General features: G+C 42.8%; 1 protein-coding gene across 6 annotated transcripts in view; it reads left to right on the top strand.

Moving 5' to 3' along the window:
* Positions 1–19,978, top strand: part of ntrk3a (neurotrophic tyrosine kinase, receptor, type 3a) — a 254,726-nt gene that overhangs the window by 210,726 nt on the left and 24,022 nt on the right. For all 6 annotated transcript variants that reach the window (XM_021568341.2, XM_021568366.2, XM_036953153.1 and 3 more), the window contains one exon: positions 14,504–14,634. In XM_021568341.2, coding sequence (XP_021424016.1) covers positions 14,504–14,634 — 131 coding nt within the window. The remainder of the gene's footprint in view (positions 1–14,503; positions 14,635–19,978) is intronic.

Raw genomic sequence — 19,978 nt, 5'->3', positions numbered from 1 at the left:
GGATCTCCTTGAGACACTAATTGTTCACATTTCCGTGAAACCTTGCTAGAAAAAAGAGAAACCGGTGAAAAATGATGGGAGGCACACAGAGGCAAACCAAGCCAATATCCGCTGTTCCATCTGATACCAATTCAAGTAGTGCCTTGTGGCTGTGGAGAGAGAAGCACATCATGAATGGTGTGTAAAGCAGCAGGATTTGTCATGTTATACAGGGGACATGCTACAGGACGTGATGTGAATTCATAAGCTCTGGGTAAAGATGAGTAACTGGCACTCTCCCGCAGTCACGGTTCTCATCAGAGACAGCGGAGCTATGTTTAACTAAATTAGTGGTTTACAGCTCACACACCTGCCCCTGCAGGCACACGCATGCTTGCACACACACGCACGCACACACGCACAGACTTGGAAAAAAACACTGGTTTTCAGATACCAGTGACTTTCTCCATTTCCAGCTCCACCTGGTCTTCCATCCAGGCACAGACCAGGACTGACCCTGCTTAGCTTCAGAGGCAAATCAGCAGTGGGTGCTATGCTGCTGGAATCACTGTGCTAAAACTTGCAATTGGGGGAAAAAAGGCAGCGAAAGCAAAGGTCAGGGTGACAGAAAAAGATAGGGAAAATTGCAGGAAAGAGGGAGGCGTTTTATTGAATCTACATGTGAAGTTTTCTTACATGTGAACCTGAAAATTCACAAGAGGTGAAAACAACATGTTATTCTCCTCACGTGAAAAGGTGGTGTTAACGTGTGAACTCTAAATGTAAAATGGTTTCACGTGAAATTTAAGCTGAAAAACAAACAAATTGGAGTAAGGGCACACACACACACCTCCAATTCTATTTCAGACTTGGGAGACTGACAGGGTTCAGAAGGGAGACACAATGAGAGGAAGGAAATCACATTTAGTACTGAAAAATAAATTACAGGAGTTATACATTATACATTGCATGAATCTTTTAAGCCAACGTGTCTGAGTTATAATCCATCAGGGTCTGTCTGTCTCTGTGTGTGCATGTGTGTGCGCATGCATGCGTGTCTGTGTGACTGTTCATCTCTATGTGTGCGTGTGTGTCTCTGCATGTGATGGCTTGCATACTGTATTTTTTGTACAACAAAACAAATCATTAAGATTTAGTATATTGAACTTTGAACATGCATTATAGAGTACACCAGGATCCAAATCAGATGGGGATGAAAATGAAGTAAAAATGCCATATGTACTGAATGTAATATCTAATGTAAATGGTATTTTACAGTGTAATATGAGAGACCCAAAACCCTAGACAAACACTCAGAGAAACACTGCTTGGATAAAGCTGACCTTATGGGCTTTAAGTAGGCAAGGATATTTATTCAACCAATCAATAGAGGAAAATCGAGATCTACATTTTCCTCTTTGACTATCCTTCAAAAGGCACTGAACAATGGGGGTTTCTTTCCTCGGAGATCAGCGGAGTAGAAAGCAATAAGCATATACACACTGTTGACTACCGTCGTCCACAGCGCAGTGAAATTCACTGTGAAATTACTTTTTGAGCTTAAAAGCTTGATATCTTAATGAGCTCTATTCCTTGGTATTTTTAGAAAAGCAATCGTCACATATCATCCTCTTTAGTGCAAATGGGTATAATGTTCTTCAAACATTTATAGAGCCATCATATCTTCTAAATGTACGGTGCTTCCGGAAAGTATTCAGTCCCCTTGACTTTTTCCACATTTTGTTACGTTACAGCCTTATTCTAAAAATGATAAAAAAATAATATTTTTCTACACACAATACCCCAAACCGGTTTTTAGATTTTTGGGGGGCCTTAGTTGGGGAGGTGACCAAGAACTCGATGGTCACTCTGACAGATTTGTTCGATATAGAAAGATAACAGACTTACTTTAGCTCGATGTAACCATAAAGATGCTAACTTTCTCTCAGCAGAGACAACAGCAAACCTTGCCCAGCTCACTCCAGGGCTTTTTAAACTTAATTACAGCAAGACTTGAGTTCTAGTAGAAATCCATGTCCCCGAAAGCGTTGTCGTTATTTTCTTTGACTGCCTCGAGCTCAGAGAGCATGGAGAACACAGATAGCACTCAGTCATTTCACAGGGGTGGTTCTCCACATGTCTTTATAGAAACATAAATCATAGCATGCCCCTCAGCCAGTCTAATGCCGCAGTAGATGAGGAATCAGATCCATCACGGAAGTCACCTCGTGTGGTTATCACCGCTAATATTTTTTTATTTACTCCGACTGCAACAGTAAATCCGGTGGCTACATCCAGTGTCGTACACGTACATGGCTTTCATTGATCATTTATTTGTCAGTCTTGGATCTTATTTAATACAAGATGCTCAATACTGTATGTTTCAATGGAAATGTACACGTACCTACATACTCCCTCTGTTAGAATAGCGAATTATTATGATTCGTGATAATTCATATTTGTTCACAGCACCATCAAGCTCAGAATGTGCAGTTAGATTGACATTGCCTTAATTAATCAAGGAAATGGTTTGATTAAATGTCTTTTCATCATCAGTTTCGTTGTGGTCAGAGCCTGTGCCCAGTCAGAAGGAGCACACCTTGTGGTCAGCTGGGTTTTCTTCCCATCACCTGCAGGTGAAAAGTCTTTGGGAAATTAATCCTTATTAGTGACATAAAGGCAGGAGACAGAGGACAGGTCTGGCTATGACTTCTACCTCTTCAGACAACCTGGTGTTTTAATGAAACTGGTTCTATGCCAGATTAAGTTAAAGAATGATTTTATTTTTCTAGCTTTTCGTAATGAGCTCTTTTAAAATATTCATGATGAAATGCAGATAAGGCTAGTGAAGAGGTGTTGTCTAAATTGATTTATTTGAGAAGTAATCACTTGAAGAGCTTCAGGCCAGAAGCATTTCAAATCACCTCAAATAATTGTCTGTCTGTAGGGAATGGTAGCAATGACAAAGGTTACCAAGAAGTAAAAGACAATATTGTTACGAGAGGACTCACTCACTCACAACATTTTCTCATCTCCTTTTCTTTAGGCAGGTCATTTTATGTTGCAAGGTGATAACAGTATTCACAACCTGATACCATGTGTTAGTGCCTGTTTGCCCCCTGCTTCACTCTCTTCCCTTCTCTATACCCCCAGCACCAGTTCACTAATGGCTGTCCCCTACAGAGAGATCATGAGCAAGAGATTCATTTTGTCTAGATGCAATCAATATCAGAGATTGGCTGTAACCCTGCTCCATCACCCATAGCCAGATGTCGTGGCCTCTTCCCTCATCCATCTCTGTCTTCATCTGTTGGATTTAGGCCCAAAACAACACCCAAGGAGCCCCGTCGTCCGGGAAACAACACAGCAATGTGTATGCTCAATTTAAGGATGAATGTGGGAGTTCGGGGTTATCTTGAAGTAAACAACTAGCCTCTTGAGAAAATAAACATATTTTGTAGGACATTTGTTAGGATAAAAGGAGAGTAATCAGCTGTAGTATCCTTCATGGTTGAAGCCCTTTTCTCGTACATTACTGAACATACAGTATTGTGATCAACAGGTCAAGCATCTCATCGCTTGCTGGTTATGTGTTACTTAATCCATTGCTTAATTCTTTCTGCCTCTAATTTCTTCCTTGAAGTGAATAGTTAACGTAGCTCTATGTATGCCAACGTGAGTCTCTCAACTCCTTAAAAGCATTCTAATTGCAACCCAGTGGCATAACGGCCACCACACCGCAGCCTGTAACCTTGCTCTGCGCTCCACCTCCTGCTGTGCTACTGTATCCATCCATGGATGCAACGTCTGCTACAGTGCACAAGTCAGAAAGTCAATATGACCTTGATGGAGTCTCAATAACAGTTTGATAACATGCTAGACTCGCGGGAGAGTTTAAACGTTTAATTTGTCATCTCCAAATGAAATACTGAAGCTTCACATATCGAGCGTACAGGCTCTACTTTGATGAATCAAACGAACAGCAGGAGTATGTTTTGTACTTAAAAATGACTTCAGGATATTTCATATTGTATTTCACATAGCACAGCTTCTGTTGAGGAAATCTGTGCTTGCCATTCTCCAGTCACTTGTTAAAGTGGTTCTGATAAGTGATAGGTAGAGTTGGACATTCTATGTTTCAGTCAAATTATAGCCCTTGTATCAGCAGATGATGTGTGTGATTTGTACACTCATGGTGATGACACACGGTATAAAGTTTATGCGACACAGACTGCGTGCAGTCTCTATAGCATGCAACAGCATGCTGTTTCAGCCCCAAAAACATTTAGACTTGCACAATTTGACTCAAATTGATCTCCCCAACATCTGTACTTGAGGCCATTCAATTTCACCAAGCTGAGGTGGGTGTTGAGTGTTACCCTGCTGGTTCACTCCAAAGTAAATAAAAGTCCGTTTGAGTACATGACCTGTATTAGCCACCCCTGCTACTATTCTGATATATACAAATATACATTTGAATGCATTGGAGCTTTTAAGGAGCTTTTCCATCAGCCCTGTTCTGACATAATTATGAGACGCACTTTAAAGAACAACAAGGGCATAAAAACACCGACAGGTGTTGGAAGGCGAGGGTCAGTGGGTCGAGGGTCAGTGTCTCGTTAACCCTCAGGTTAATATTCTAACATTTTTCTTCAATATTGAATAACTATTCATAAGAAGACTATAACCACATGATGATGATTTTCCAGTCTGGACTTGGCTTCATCATTGCCTGTTTTGTTATGTGAAGAGCCTTGCTGAGAGGGTTGGCACTGACTCCAGATGCTCCGTATGTTCGGCCCTCTTCATACATACATTACAATCTTCCAACCAACCTTGGATGGTTGAAATGCCCTGAAGTGAGGCCTGCTGTTTCCTTCCTCACAAGCCTCTCCAGACACAATGAGACGTGTTTTTCACACACCACTGCTCGCGCTTTAAAGCTCATTCTTTATTCATGTGATTGTCGTGTTTGCTTTACAGTGCTGTTCAGCATCCAGGTTTCAACGGCAGGCGTGAATTGCCCTGCCTTTTGTTTCCCCTCAAGACTTTCTGAATACACACTTTCCCAGCATCACCCAACTATGATATCCTCTCTGTGTGTCTGTCTCTTCTTGATCTCTCCTTCTGTCAACACCAACATCCCATACCACATAATATATGTGGTATCGTGAGTAATATATGTTTTCGCGAGTAAGCTGGGTTTTACAGTATGGCGGCGTTCACTGTGATATTGTGTGTACGAGCAATGGAAAATCCAACTAATTTGACCTTTGACTGGATCAGCAAGTTTGAGGGTATTGTACCACATGTATGCATCGGCCTATCGAGTGTTCAACAAAGCAACAGGAACATTTCCTAGTGTAGGATACTGTAGGTTTGTAATCCATAGATGCACTTCAACATGCTTTTTTTTCTCAGGTGTTTTTGCTTGTTTTCCTATTTCATGCTCTGCATCCCTCTGTTTGCTATAGTGGTCTTCAACATCCCCTCAGCCAAAGCTCCTGGACAACAGTGCAGCTCTGAAAGAGAGATTGCTCTACATTGTCTGCCAGAGCTTGGGAAGGAAATGTGCTGATAGAGATTCATTCTGCTCCTCTGCATTAGAGAAATAGAATCTAATAAAATACATTGACACGGATTCAGGTGAGAGGGCTCTGGATGAATCTCATGGAGGAGAAGAGCGAGTCCAGAGGAGAAGGCGCTCTGCTCTGTATGTAGACCAGTGGATTGTGTTTGTGAGGTGCAACAGTCTGAGCCTGCTGAAGTGGTGTTTACCGACTAACAGACAGGCTCATGCTTTCCGGGATCCCCTCAAACACTTGTTTTGGGGCACCATCTGCCCTCAACATTGAAAAAGAAAATGACAAATATAATATGAACTGTATGAAAATCAAATCAAAATGTATTTGCCACGTGCACCGAATACAACAGGTGTAGACCTTACAGTGAAATACTTACTTACAGGCTCTAACCAATGGTGCGGGAAAAAAGGTTGTGTGTGTGTGTGTGTGTGTGTGTGTGTGTGTGTGTGTGTGTGTGTGTGTGTGTGTGTGTGTGTGTGTGTGTGTGTGTGTGTGTGTGTGTGTGAGTAAAGAAATAAAACAACAGTAAAAAGACATTTGAAAAAAGAGTAGCAAGGCTATATACAGACAACTGTTAGTCAGGCTTATTGAGGTAGTATGTACATGTAGGTATCGTTAAAGTGACTATGCATATATGATGAACAGAGAGTAGCAGAAGCGTTAAAGTGGGGTTGGCGGGTGGTGGGACACAATGCAGATAGCCCGGTTAGCCAATGTGCGGGAGCACCTGTTGGTCGGGCCAATTTAGGTAGTATGTACATGAATGTATAGTTAAAGTGACTATGCATATAAGATAAACAGAGAGCAGCAGCAGCGTAAAAGAGGGGTTGGGATGCAAATAGTCCGGATAACCATTTGGTTACCTGTTCAGTATTCTTATGGCTTGGGGGTAAAAACTGTTGAGAAGCCTTTTTGTCCTAGACTTAGAGAGACCAGTCTATGACTGGGGTGGCTGGGGTCTTGACAATTTTTAGGGCCTTCCTCTGACACCGCCTGGTGTAGAGGTCCTGGATGGCAGGCAGCTTTGCCCCAGTGATGTACTGGGCCGTACGCACTACCCTCTGAAGTGCATTGCGGTCGGAGGCCGCACCAGGCAGTGATGCAACAGGTCAGGATGCTCTCGATGTTGCAGCTGTAGAACCTTTTGAGGATCTCAGGACCCATGCCAAATCTTTTTAGTTTCCTGAGGGGGAATAGGCTTTGTCGTGCCCTCTTCACGACTGTCTTGGTGTGTTTGGACCAATCTAGTTTGTTGTTGATGTGGACACCAAGGAATTTGAAGCTCTCAACCTGCTCCACTACAGCCCCGTCGATGAGAATGGGGACGTGCTCGGTGCTCCTTTTCCTGTAGTCCACAATCATCTCCTTAGTCTTGGTTACGTTGAGGGATAGGTTGTTATTCTGGCACCACCAGGCCAGGACCTCCTCCCTATAGGCTGTCTCGTCGATGTTGGTGATCAGGCCTACCACTGTTGTGTCGTCAGCAAACTTAATGATGGTGTTGGAGTCGTGCCTGGCCATGCAGTCGTGGGTGAACAGGGAGTACAGGAGGGGACTGAGCACGCACCCCTGGGGAGCTCCAGTGTTGAGGATCAGCGTGGCAGATGTGTTGCTACCTACCCTCACCACCTGGGGCGGCCTGTCAGGAAGTCCAGGATCCAGTTGCAGAGGGAGGTGTTTAGTTCCCGGATCCTTAGCTTGGTGATGCGCTTTGAGGGTACTATGGTGTTGAACGCTGAGCTGTCGTCAATGAACAGCATTCTCACATAGGTGTTCCTTTTGTCCAGGTGAGAAAGGGCAGTGTGGAGTGCAATAGAGATTGCATCATCTATGGATCTGTTTGGGTGGTATGCAAATTGGAGTGGGTCTAGGGTTTCTGGGATAATGGTGTTGATGTGAGCCATTACCAGCTTTTCAAAGCACTTCATGGCTACGGACGTGAGTGCTATGGGTCTGTAGTCATTTAGGCAGGTTGCCTTTGTGTTCTTGGGCACAGGGACTATGGTGGTCTGCTTGAAGCATGTTGGTATTACAGACTCAATCAGGGACATGTTGAAAATGTCAGTGATGTCACCTGCCAGTTGGTCAGCACATGCCCGGAGCACACGTCCTGGTAATCCGTCTGGCCCCGCAGCTTTGTGTATGTTGACCTGTTTAAAGGTCTTACTCACGTCGGCTACGGAGTGAGTGACACAGTCATCCAGAACAGCTGATGCTCTCATGCATGCTTCAGTGTTGCTTGCCTCGAAGCGGGCATAGAAGTGACTTAGCTCGTCTGGTAGGCTCGTGTCACTGGTCAGCTCACGGCTGTGCTTCCCTTTGTAGTCTGAAATAGTTTGCAAGCCCTGCCACATCCGACGAGCGTCGGAGACGGTGTAGTATGATTCAGTCTTAGCCCTGTATTAACGCTTTGCCTGTTTGATGGTTTGTCGCAAGGGGATAGCGGGATTTCTTGTAAGCTTCCGGGTTAGAGTCCCGTACCTTGAAAGCGGCAGCTCTACCCTTTAGCTCAGTGCGAATGTTGCCTGTAATCCATGGCTTCTGGTTGGGGTATGTACGTACAGTCACTGTGGGGACGACGTCCTCAATGCACTTATTGATAAAGCCAGTGACTGATGATGTGTATTCCTCAATGTCATTGGAAGAATCCCGGAACATGTTCCAGTCTGTGATAGCAAAGCAGTCCTGTAGTTTAGCATCTGCTTCATCTGACCATTTTTTTTATAGACCGAGTCACTGGTGCTTCCTGCTTTAATATTTGCTTGTAATCAGGAATCAGGAGGCTAGAGTTGTGGTCGGATTTACCAAATGGAGGGCGAGGGAGAGCTTTGTACGCGTCTCTGTGTGTGGAGTAGAGGTGATCTAGTTTTTTTCCCTCTGGATGCACATTTACCATGTTGATAGAGATTTGGTAGAACTGATTTAAGTTTCCCTGCATTAAAGTCTCTGGCCACTAGGAGCGCCGCCTCTGGGTGAGTGGTTTCCTGTTTGCTTATTTCCTTATACAGCTGACTGAGTGCGGTCTTAGTGCCAGCATCTGTCTGTGGTGGTAAATAAACTCCCACGAAAAGTATAGCTGAGAACTCACTAGGCAAGTAGTGTGGTCTGCAGTTTATCACAATATACTCTACTTCAGACGAGCACAATCTAGAGACTTCCTTAGATTTCGTGCACCAGCTGTTGTTTACAGACAGTGTGCTGTTCTATCCTGCCGGTGCAGCGTGTATCCCGTTAGCTGAATATCCATGTCGTCATTCAGCCACAATTCCGTGAAGCAAAGGGATATTACAGTTTTTGATGTCCCTTTGATAGGATATTCGTGATCTTGCCTCGTCTAGTTTATTGTCCAATGATTGCACGTTGGCGAGTAATATTGACGGTAACGGCAGCTTTCCTAGTTGTCTTCTGCGGGTCCGGACCAGGCATCCGGCTCTTCTTCCTCTGCGTCGCTTCCTTTTGCGAATAATTGGGATGTCTTCCCTGTGGGGTGTTTGGAGAATATTGTGTGAGTCCTGCTTGCTGCTGTTGTTGTTGTTGAAGAAATCTTCGTCTAATCCGAGGTGAGTGATCGCTGTCCTGATATCCAGAAGCTCTTTTCTTCCGTAAGATACGGTTGCAGAAACCATTGGGAACATTTGGAGAGCGAGGGGTAATGGTGTTGCTAGGAGTAGAACATGGAGGTGGGTTGAGAGGGCATCATGGAAGCTTTTGGAAAAAAGTCCATCTGCTCTACTCTACTAACTTAAACACTGAATAATACAGGAAGGAAGTGGACTATACAGTGCCTTCAGAAAGTATTCAGATCCCTTGACTTTCTCCAATCTTTTTTTACGTTAAAGCCTCATTCTAAAATGGATTAATACAAAAACAACTCAGTAATCTACACACTATAACTCATAATGACAACATTTTAGCAAATGTATTAAAAATAATAAACATAAATACATTATTTACATAGGTATTCAGACCATTTTCTATGAGACTCGAAATTGAGCTCAGGTGCATCCTGTTTCCATTGATCATCCTTGAGATGTTTCTACAACTTCATTGGAGTCCACCTGTGGTAAATTCAATTGATTGGGCCTGATTTGGAAAGGCACACACCTGTCACAGCAAAAACTAAGCTATGAGGTCGAAGGAATTGTACGTAGAGCTCCAAGACAGGATTTTGTCGAGGCACAGATCTGGGGAAGGGTACCAAAACATTTCTGCAGCATTGAAGGTCACCAATAACACAGTGGCATCCATCATTCTTAAATGGAACAAGTTTGGAACCACCATGGACCTTCCTAGGGCTGTTCGCTCGGCCAAACTGAGCAATTGGGGGAGAAGGGCCTTGGTCAGGGAGGTGACCAAGAACCCGATGGTCACTCTGACAGAGCTCTAGAGTTCCTCTGTAGAGATGGAAGAAAATTACCGAAGGACAACAATCTCTGCAACAATCCTTCTCTATGGTAAAGTGGCCAGACGGAAGCCACTCTTCAGTAAAAGGCAAATTACAGCCCGCTTGGAGTTAGCCAAAAGGCATCTATAGACTCTCAGACCATGAGAAACAAGATTCTCTGGTCTGATGAAACCAAGATTGAACTCTTTGGCCTGAATGCCAAGCATCATGTCTGGAGGAAACTTGGCACCATCCCTACAGTGAAGCATGTTGGTGGCAGCATCATGCTGTGTGGATGTTTTTCAGCGGCAGAGACTGAGAGAATTGTCAGGATTGAGGTAAAGATGAACGGAGCAAAGCACAGAGAGATGCTTGATGAAAACCTGATCCAGAGTTCTCAGGACCTCAGACGGGGGTGAAGGTTCACCTTCCAACAGGACAACAACCCTAAGCACACAACCAACAAAACGCAGTAGTGGCTTCAGGGAACAAGTCTCTGAATGTCCTTGAGTGGCCCTGCCAGAGCCTGGACTTGAACCCGATCTAACATCTTTGGAGAGACCTGAAAATAGCTGTGCAGCAACGCTCCCCATCCAACCTGACAAATCTTGAGAGGATCTGCAGAGATGAATGGGAGAAACTCCCCAAAAACAGGTGTGCCAAGCTTGTAGCGTCATACCCAAGAAGACTCGACTGCCAAAGGTGCTTCAACAAAGTGGTGAGTAAAGGGTCTGAATACTTATGTAAATGTATATTTCAGTTTTTTATTTGTAATAAATTTGCAGAAATGTCTTAATAACCTCTTACTGCTTTGTCATTATGTGGTATTGTGTGTAGATTTGATGAGAAAAAAATGTAATCAATTTTAGAATAAGACTGTAACGTAACAAAAAATGGAAAAAGTCAATGGGTCTGAATACTTTCCGAAGGCACTGTACATCTGACGACCGGCATAGCGAGCATGTTTTCTCACATGTTTTTTCCTACTTTTTCTCAAGCCAAATGGTAGCAAAATGAACTGTTTACTCCAGTGAAGATTTTGATCTTATAGCAGACGCTATTAAAAAGTGTTCAAATGGGAAAAATTTTTTATGAAAAAATAAGTGCTCAAACGTGGCCTTTTACTGATAGATTGAAGATTTGGCAAATGTTTGGCACATCTGTTTACTCTTCTGTACAATTGTGTTTGAGCTCTAATATGTTAAACAGAGATAATATAATGAGAAGTCACTTTTGATGAAAAGTCACTCTCGAAAACAGCAGCATTTGCATAAAGTCATCATTCAGAAGTCAAGTGCTAGTGATGTTGTGATTGGACTGAATGAAATGCTGCACTATTGTTTGTCATTTTTATGGTCAACAGTAGACAGTGCAAGAGAGTGGGAGGATAAATTGCTACGGTTACTACATTCCCAATCAAATAGCAACAATTTGCCAGCATTTCTATCCAAATCAGCCCTCGTTTGGTCTTCTGTCATTTTCACTGCAGTGGAGTCAACATCTGTGCTGCCAAAGCAAAGCGGCCTAATTAGGATGAAGACTGTGTCCTGCTCTGTCCCAGCTGTGTGCTCTGTGCTGCTGGTCCACACTGAGACAGATGAGGCCCAGTGAGGGTAACCTCCCTGAATGGGTGCCCTCGCGCATATAAACAGGGAGGTGAACGCACTACAACCGCTGTGGTAATGAGACAATTAACCCAAGCTATTTGTAACTTCCTTAATTGCTTTGTGTGGATGGATGGCACACCTTCCAGCATACCCACAGCCACCTGCTTATTGTAAACCTATCACTGTCTTTCTGTGAAATTGAGAAGGGAGGGGATAGATAAAAGAAGCAATTGCAGAGGGACAAAAACAATTATTTATTTCTGCATCCTGATATAGGGTCGGTTTGCTGTTTTTTTTTTATGTTTTCTTTTTTTTAAATCTCAGTCCAGTGCAATCCATTATAAAACATGTTTGTAAGATGTTTTGGACCTTGTGGTTCAAGCAGAAATATTTGCAGTGCTATCATGGTGTTGATACTTTCTTATTGCCTTGATGGTGCTAATTACATTATAGCTACAATTTTTCTGGTGCTTCATGAGCGTAATGACTAGTTTGTGCCAACCAATAGTAATGAGAGCTTTGTCCAATCCATCCCTCAGTATTTATCTATTCCTCTGCTCTGCCCTAGCCCTCCAGGGGTATCTGTGGTACTGGGCATGGCTGGACCTTGGACAGTAGTGGGTGTTGGTGTTGGACAACAGCTCATCCAGAACCCCTGTATTGAGTAAATACCAGCTGCTGCTGTGACTTGCCATATGGAAGCCACTCTCTCCCAGCAACAGCTCTCAGCCACGCAGAACACGTGGAAAGCACTGAGATTAAGGACTAATACTGTCTGTACACTGTGATTTCACCACCATTTTTCCACTGTACAGGTTGCAGACAGGTTCCTGACATTTTCCAGGTTTGATTGGATTGTTCGGATGATTTTATTTTTTAAATTTGGAAGGGAAAGGGATCATTTAGACTTTTCAGCATTGTTTTCCTATTGGTTGGGAACTGAATGAACATTTCCTCACTCCAGTTGCTAAGGTGCGCAGGTTTTAAGACGTCCATTCCCCTGTAACAATCTAACATTTTATAACATTATATTTATTTATGTATGCCCTAAGTATGTAACAACATCATGTGTTTTACCCTCACATCTCTTCTAACACTCTATAGCTCCACAGCAGGTCTTATGGCTCTATGCCTCAAATTAGATCCACTGAGGCATCATATACTCTCAGAAAAAAAGCACAGAATTCTACTTAAAGGGGTACAAATGCCTGTCAATGGTAGTCGTCCATTTGACCATTAGTTATACACATAGTTGTACCCTTGTAGTTTGTACCTTAAAGAGTGTGCTAGTTTAGCCAGCTAGTCTGGTACACAGCAGGTGGGAGGCGGGGGTGACACCAAATAATTGTATAATTAAACCAAGAAAGACCACAACCTGTCATTTTAAATGGGAACAAATGAGCCATAGTGGGCAGAATAAGCAATGAGGTAGGCAGAGCCAAGCAGGAGCTAGCTAGCAAGATCCTATTGGCGCGTTCTAGCATTAATTTGCATATTCCAATTGGGGAACACCTACTCTGAAGTGCGCGTGTGCAGTAACTCAATTCGCCTTTGCACACCTTTTAAACAATGCAACGTTTTGAAACTTTGGCAAAGGGTAAAGTTTACAAAACGTAGTCCACTCTGTTCATAACAGATTGTATATTTGGGACAGAAAACTGTATTGAGATCAAATGTTTAGTCAAGGAGTAAATTATCAGAATGTTTGCCAAAATCCATCTCGTTCCATCTTCTCCCACTGCCGGCCACTGGGCTTACTCTCACTACCGTATTTGGTAGTGAGTGGAAACGCCAACTGGATGCTTCACATTTATACATCCGGTGAATTATCTATCTGTGGCGACACCGTGTGCTAGTTAGCATGCTAGCTAGCTAGCACCCAGAAAGGGTCCCTAACTAGCAAGCTAGCTAGTTAGCTAACACACAGTGTTGCCCCAGCCTCCTGCCTACTGTGCTAGCGGAAGGCGGAGGGTGACCGGTAGACAGTGTCCTTCGCCCCCGCCTGTCGGGCACTGTTTCCCTGCAGTTCTGTTAACAATGGCGAAGGCAGGTGTTCGTGCAGGCGGGAGTGAATGACACTGTCTACCGGTGACTAGCGAGGAGGACTCCGGGAGGCAGAGGCAAAAAAACCTCAAATAATACTTTTATTTCCCTTTTGACGCACATTGAAGTGTCACACGGCGTTCATGCAGGAACCAATGGCATGCCCAAGGGGTGGTGTTCATGAAGGAACCAATGGGATGCTCGAGGAGGGTGTTCCTGCTGATGCTGGAATGCCCACATGCAGGAGCACCCACGAATTGCGAGCTACTACTATTGACTTTTAACACCAATGGCTTAAATTTGGGGGTACCTCTTGACAAGGTCGCTCAGTGTTGGGGTAAGGTCACTGTAATATTAATTACAACTTTTTTTTGTCCCATGCTCTTACAATATGTAAACCTTTATAAAGACTTCAGAACTGTCAGCGGACATGCTCAAACTGTAATTAGCATAACCATAGACCACTTAAACTGGCACGACACTTCCACTTGCCAGCCACTAATCCATGCCTCCGGCCTAGAAAACAGAAATGAACCTTCAGTCCCCTTTTTTTGAGTGTGTGTGATGATTGAACCTTTCTATTCAAAATATTGGGAACAAAAATGTACCATTATACTCGATTATCCACACATGTACCCTAAAAGGTATCAACCAGTACCATGTGAGATTATATGTGTACCTCTGAAGGTACATTACGTGTATTTTGATATTTTTTTACCCCAGGAAACTGTAACCTTTTTTTCTGAGAGTGTAGCAGGATTTAAGACTTACCAGTCCCATCAGTGAATCATCACTTAATTTTGATTCTGTCAAACACTGATGGTTTGTTGATATTGGATCTGCTACTTAAACTCTCTCCCTCTCTTTCTCCCTCTCTCTCTCTCTCTCTCTCTCTCTATCTACAGACGTACAGCACATAAAGCGTCGGGACATCATTCTGAAGCGGGAGCTGGGAGAGGGGGCCTTTGGGAAGGTGTTTCTGGCAGAGTGCTATAACCTCAGCCCTACCAAGGACAAGATGCTGGTGGCTGTCAAGGTAAGAGATGATCTCTCAGTTACACAGGGCCACCTCCCTCTCCTGTTACAGCAGACCCCTCACAGAGGTCAGGGCCTCTCAGCACTCAGCGTCTGACTTGTATTATCTTGATCCTTGAACGGCTCTCGGGGCCACACCCCTCCTACCATGGCCAGCTGCCTCCACAAGAAGGATTTGGAGACGTGGATCTATAAAAATAGGATTTTTTTTAAGAGTAGATCGATAATCATACTAATAATCATTGAGGTCACTATGAGTACCGTGTTGGTCGTCTCGTATCAGATTGAATGTGTGAGGCTCCACTATGGGGTGACAACTAAGGTTGAATATTTTCCAGGTATTTTACAAATGTTCCATCTCAAGAATGAATCACCGGCTAAGCTGATATGTCCCGCCAAAACCGTGAGTGTCATTCAAAAGCATATAAAGCATATAAATGGGCCTATATCTGGATTTGATCAGAGCTTTGATCGAAAATTCATACATTTTATAAAGCCATACATGAAATACATTTCATGAGAGAAATTTTGTCCAAGTGATTGTGCCGTTATCCAATCCATATATGATATAGGCTACGCATGACAGAAAAACATAAAAAACCATAGATGTAGCTAGCTAGCTATGTCCTACTAGCTCCAGTAGACACATATTTTTGAGTGGGAACTATGTTACTCTACTGTATTGTATTCTATGGACTGCAATTATGCACATCGTTCAAACCATGATAAAGAGAGCATATGGGATTCTGGTGCAGTACATGCGGCCTACAAAGTTACAAGATAGGCTAGAGAATGTTATTTTAATTAGTGCCTATTTGTATAATTAGTAGTCTGACCCATAAATACCTTTCATAATGTTATTAACCTGCCTACCTCTTTCTCTCACTATTGCTGCTTCGTTCCTTCCTTGCTTTCAACGGCTAGCCTAAATTAAATACGTTTTGTTGTCCTTATCTTCATCATTCTAATGACATTATTGAATAATATAGGACTAGAATTCACTTCTCTTCACAAAGATTGAATGGTTATGGGTCTGAATAAATAACTGCTATAGCCTACCGCCATTGTGTATTCACTCGTCTTTCAAATCAAGTCAAATTTTATTTGTCACATGCACCGAGTACAACAGGTAGACCTTACTGTGAAATCCTTACTTACAAGCCCTTAACCAACAATGTTTTAAGAAGTTTTAAGAAAAATGAATGTTAAGTAAAAATTAGATGCTTAAAAAATTTAAAATAAAATTACCAAATAATTCAACAGCAGCAGTAAAATAACAATAGCGATGATATATATAGGGAGTACCGTTACAGAGTCAATGTGCGGGGTCACCGGTTAGTTGAGGTAATTGAGGTAGTATGTACATGTAGGTAGAGTTATTAAAGTGATTATGCATAGATAATAAACAGAGAGTAGCAGCGTAAAAGAGGGGTTTGGGTAGCCCTTTGATTAGCTGTTCAGAGGGAGGTGTTTGGTCCCAGGGTCCTTAGCTTAGTGATGAGCTTCGAGGGCACTATGGGGTTGAACGCTGAGCTGTAGTCAATGAATAGCATTCTCACATAGGTGTTATTTTCGTCCAGGTGGGAAAGGGCAGTGTAGAGTGTAGAGTGCAATAGAGATTGCATCATCTGTGGACCTGTTGGGGCAGTATGGAAATTGGAGTGGATTTAGGGTTTCTGGGATAATGTTTTTGATGTGAGCCATGACCAGCCTTTCAAATCCTTTTTAAACTACCCGTGAGTTATATTGGCTGCTGCATTTAACATTCAGCAACCAAAAGCTTGCAACCCTCTTCGAATTGTCTATTAGTATAAGAAATGCTAAAAAGATCATGTCCAGCAAGCTATTCTAGTCTAGCCTTTCCTACATGTGACTCCAAGAGCTAAGGAGCGTTTTTTTAAGGAGAGAGGCTAGCAGAGCACAGGTGAGTATGTATTGCGCTAGAGCCCGAGGCTATAAGTTATAAGCTTATTATGCATAACCCATCATTAATTAGCTATAGGGCTAATACTGCATATAATCTATTACCTGAAAAGGTAGGCTAGGACATCTACAGTGCCTTGCGAAAGTATTCGGCCCCCTTGAACTTTGCGACCTTTTGCCACATTTCAGGCTTCAAACATAAAGATATAAAACTGAATTTTTTTGTGAAGAATCAACAACAAGTGGGACACAATCATGAAGTGGAACGACATTTATTGGATATTTCAAACTTTTTTAACAAATCAAAAACTGAAAAATTGGGCGTGCAAAATTATTCAGCCCCTTTACTTTCAGTGCAGCAAACTCTCTCCAGAAGTTCAGTGAGGATCTCTGAATGATCCAATGTTGACCTAAATGACTAATGATGATAAATACAATCCACCTGTATGTAATCAAGTCTCCGTATCAATGCACCTGCACTGTGATCTAGGAATCTAGGATCTAGGAAAAAGCTCAAACCTTTCTAAATAAATGTTTTTCCTCATCAATCTACACTCAATACCCCATAATGACAAAGTGAAAACAGGTTTATAGAAATGTATACGAATGTATAAAAAAAAACGAAATACCTTATTTACATAAATATTCAGACCCTTTGCTATGAGCCTCAAAATTGAGCTCAGGTGCATCCTGTTTCCATTGATCATGCTTGAGATGTTTCTGCAACTTGATTGGAGTCCACCTGTGGTAAATTCAATTGACTGGACATGATTTGGAAAGGCACACACCTGAGCTCCAGAGTCCCTCTGTGGAGATGGGAGAACCTTCCAGAAGGACAACCATCTCTGCAGCACTCCACCAATCAGGCCTTTATGGTAGTTTGGCCAGACGGAAGCCACTCCTCAGTAAAAGGCACATGACAGCCCGCTTGGAGTTTGCCAAAAGGCACCTAAAGGACTCTCAGACCATGAGCAACCAGATTATTTGGTCTGATGAAACCAAGACTGAACTCTTTGGCCTGAATGCCAAGCATCACGTCTGGAGGAATCCTGGGCTCATCGCTACGGTGAATTATGGTAGTGGCAGCATCATGTTGTGGGAATGTTTTTCAGTGGCATTGACTGGGATTCTAGTCAGAATCGAGGGAAAGATGAACGGAGCAAAGTACAGAGAGATCCTTGATTAAAACCTGCTCCAGAGAGCTCAGGACCTCAGACTGGGGCAAAGGTTCACCCTAAGCAAACAGCCAAGACAACACAGTAGTGTGTTCGAGAAAAGTCTCTGAATGTCACTCAGGACCTCAGACTGGGGTGAAGGTTCACCTTCCAACAAGACAACGACCCTAAGCACAAAGCCAAGACAATGCAGGAGTGGCTTCAAGACAAGCCTCTGAATGTCCTTGAGTGGCCCAGCCAGAGCCCGGACTTGAACCCGATCGAACATCTCTGGAGAGACCAGAAAATAGCTGTGCAGCAACGCTCTTCATCCAACCTGACAGAGCTTGAGATGATTTGCAGAGAAGAAACTCCTCAAATGCAGGTGTGCCAAGCTTGTAGCGTCATACCCTATAAGACTTGAGGCTGTAATCGCTGCCAAAGGTGCTTCAACAAAGCACTGAGTAAATGGTCTGAATACTCACGTAAATGTCATATTTCAGTTTTTGTAAAAATTATTTTTGTTTGTCATTATGGAGTATTGTGTGTAGATTGTTGAGGGGGGGGGGGGGGGTTTATCCGTTTTAGAATAAAGCTGTAACGTAACAAAATGTGGAAAAGTCAATGGGCTTCAATACTTTCTGAATGCACTGTATATAAATCTAGAATGGGGTTATCTATTTTGGATGTCTTTTGAATGGAATTAATGAGGAGAGAGAGAGACTGAGAGAGAGTGCTCGCGCATGCACTGATTTAAAGCAACAATATTCGAGTGAAAAGCTGTTTTTAAAACTCTGGAGCTGCAAAAAAAAAAAATCAATCGTTACAATAAAAAAATAAGCCAGATGGAGATGGGTGAATTAGACGCGTATTCGGTCTTTACATTACTGTAGCATAGGCTATGCTGCAGCAAATGTAGGCCGTCCTGTCACAAGAAAAAAAGTTACCATGATGCGATGATAGGTCTACATTCATTGTGAACTGCACTTCATACTGAGATGGGCTGTCTGTCCCCACCCTGAGCGTTGATGATTCATCATGCATAGGCCGTAGAGAAGACAGATTTAAGCATCGCATGTCATTTAAGTTCCATTTCACGCAATGCTGTTCACATAAATAGTATATTATAATATACTGGTTTCTCTCCGTTATTTATTCCGGGAAAAGGGAGTGGTTTTGGACGGTAAATCTCAGTAACCGGGTTTCCGCCATTCAACCCTAGTGACAACAGCTGACTTTTCTCTGGAAATCACATTCAGGGCTAAATATCTCACTAGCAGGTTAACTTGGCATAATTTGAAGCATGTATTACATGCTGTACAGGACATTATGGTTGACTTGAATATCACAACTTTTGGGTCAAGATGTATTGAGTCACTTTCTGTGTTAGGGCTGGGTGGTATCCAGATTTTCATATCGTCAGACCATTTCTGTATCATACTGGGTTTATGGTATTACCGGAAGTGCACACAAGTGGCGCTATAAAAAGCTAAAATAATAATACTTTTGTTGGCAACCGGGATCTCCATCCAGGAGGGGATTGAATGTCTCTGCTGTAACCAAGAAACTTGCTCACGATATTTAGCCACTTAGCAAGTTAGCAAACCAAATGCATAGCTAGAGCCACGAGCTGGGTATTAATTATGTAGTATATTTAAGCAGTAAGGCCTGAGGGGGGGTATATGGCTAAAATACCATGGCTAAGGGCTGTTCTTACGCACGACGCAACACGGAGTGCCTGGATACAGCCCTTAGCCTTGGTGTATTGGCCGTATACCACAAACCACCGAGGTGCCTTATTGTTATTATAAATTGGTTACCAACGTAATTAGAGCAGTAAAAATACATGTTTTGTCATATGGTATACGGTGTGATATACCACGGCTGTCAGCCAATCAGCATTCAGGGCTCGAACCTACCAGTTTATAATTATACTTGACTTAAGCACCCAAACACCATTTTTTTTTACGGTATTGAAAATCATATAATGCCCAAGCCTAAGAAGTGTTTTTTTATCTTCACTGTTGCGATTCTTGATCTCAATGGTGCTGGTCATGATATAAAAGGCTAAATAGCATTAACTGGATAACAAACTGTCAGTTGGAACAAACAATTATGAGCAATATTTACAGTTGGTGGGCATTAACCACCTGTGTTTGCCTCTCTCTCTCTCTCTCTCTCTCTCTCTCTCTCTCTCACACACACACACACACACACACACACACACACACACACACACACACACACACACACACAGCCTCAGTGTGT

The sequence above is a fragment of the Oncorhynchus mykiss genome, chromosome 2 (assembly GCF_013265735.2).
Source record: "Oncorhynchus mykiss isolate Arlee chromosome 2, USDA_OmykA_1.1, whole genome shotgun sequence".
In the NCBI taxonomy this organism is placed as follows: Eukaryota; Metazoa; Chordata; class Actinopteri; order Salmoniformes; family Salmonidae; genus Oncorhynchus; species Oncorhynchus mykiss.
This window is presented reverse-complemented; position numbering and strand designations above follow the sequence as displayed.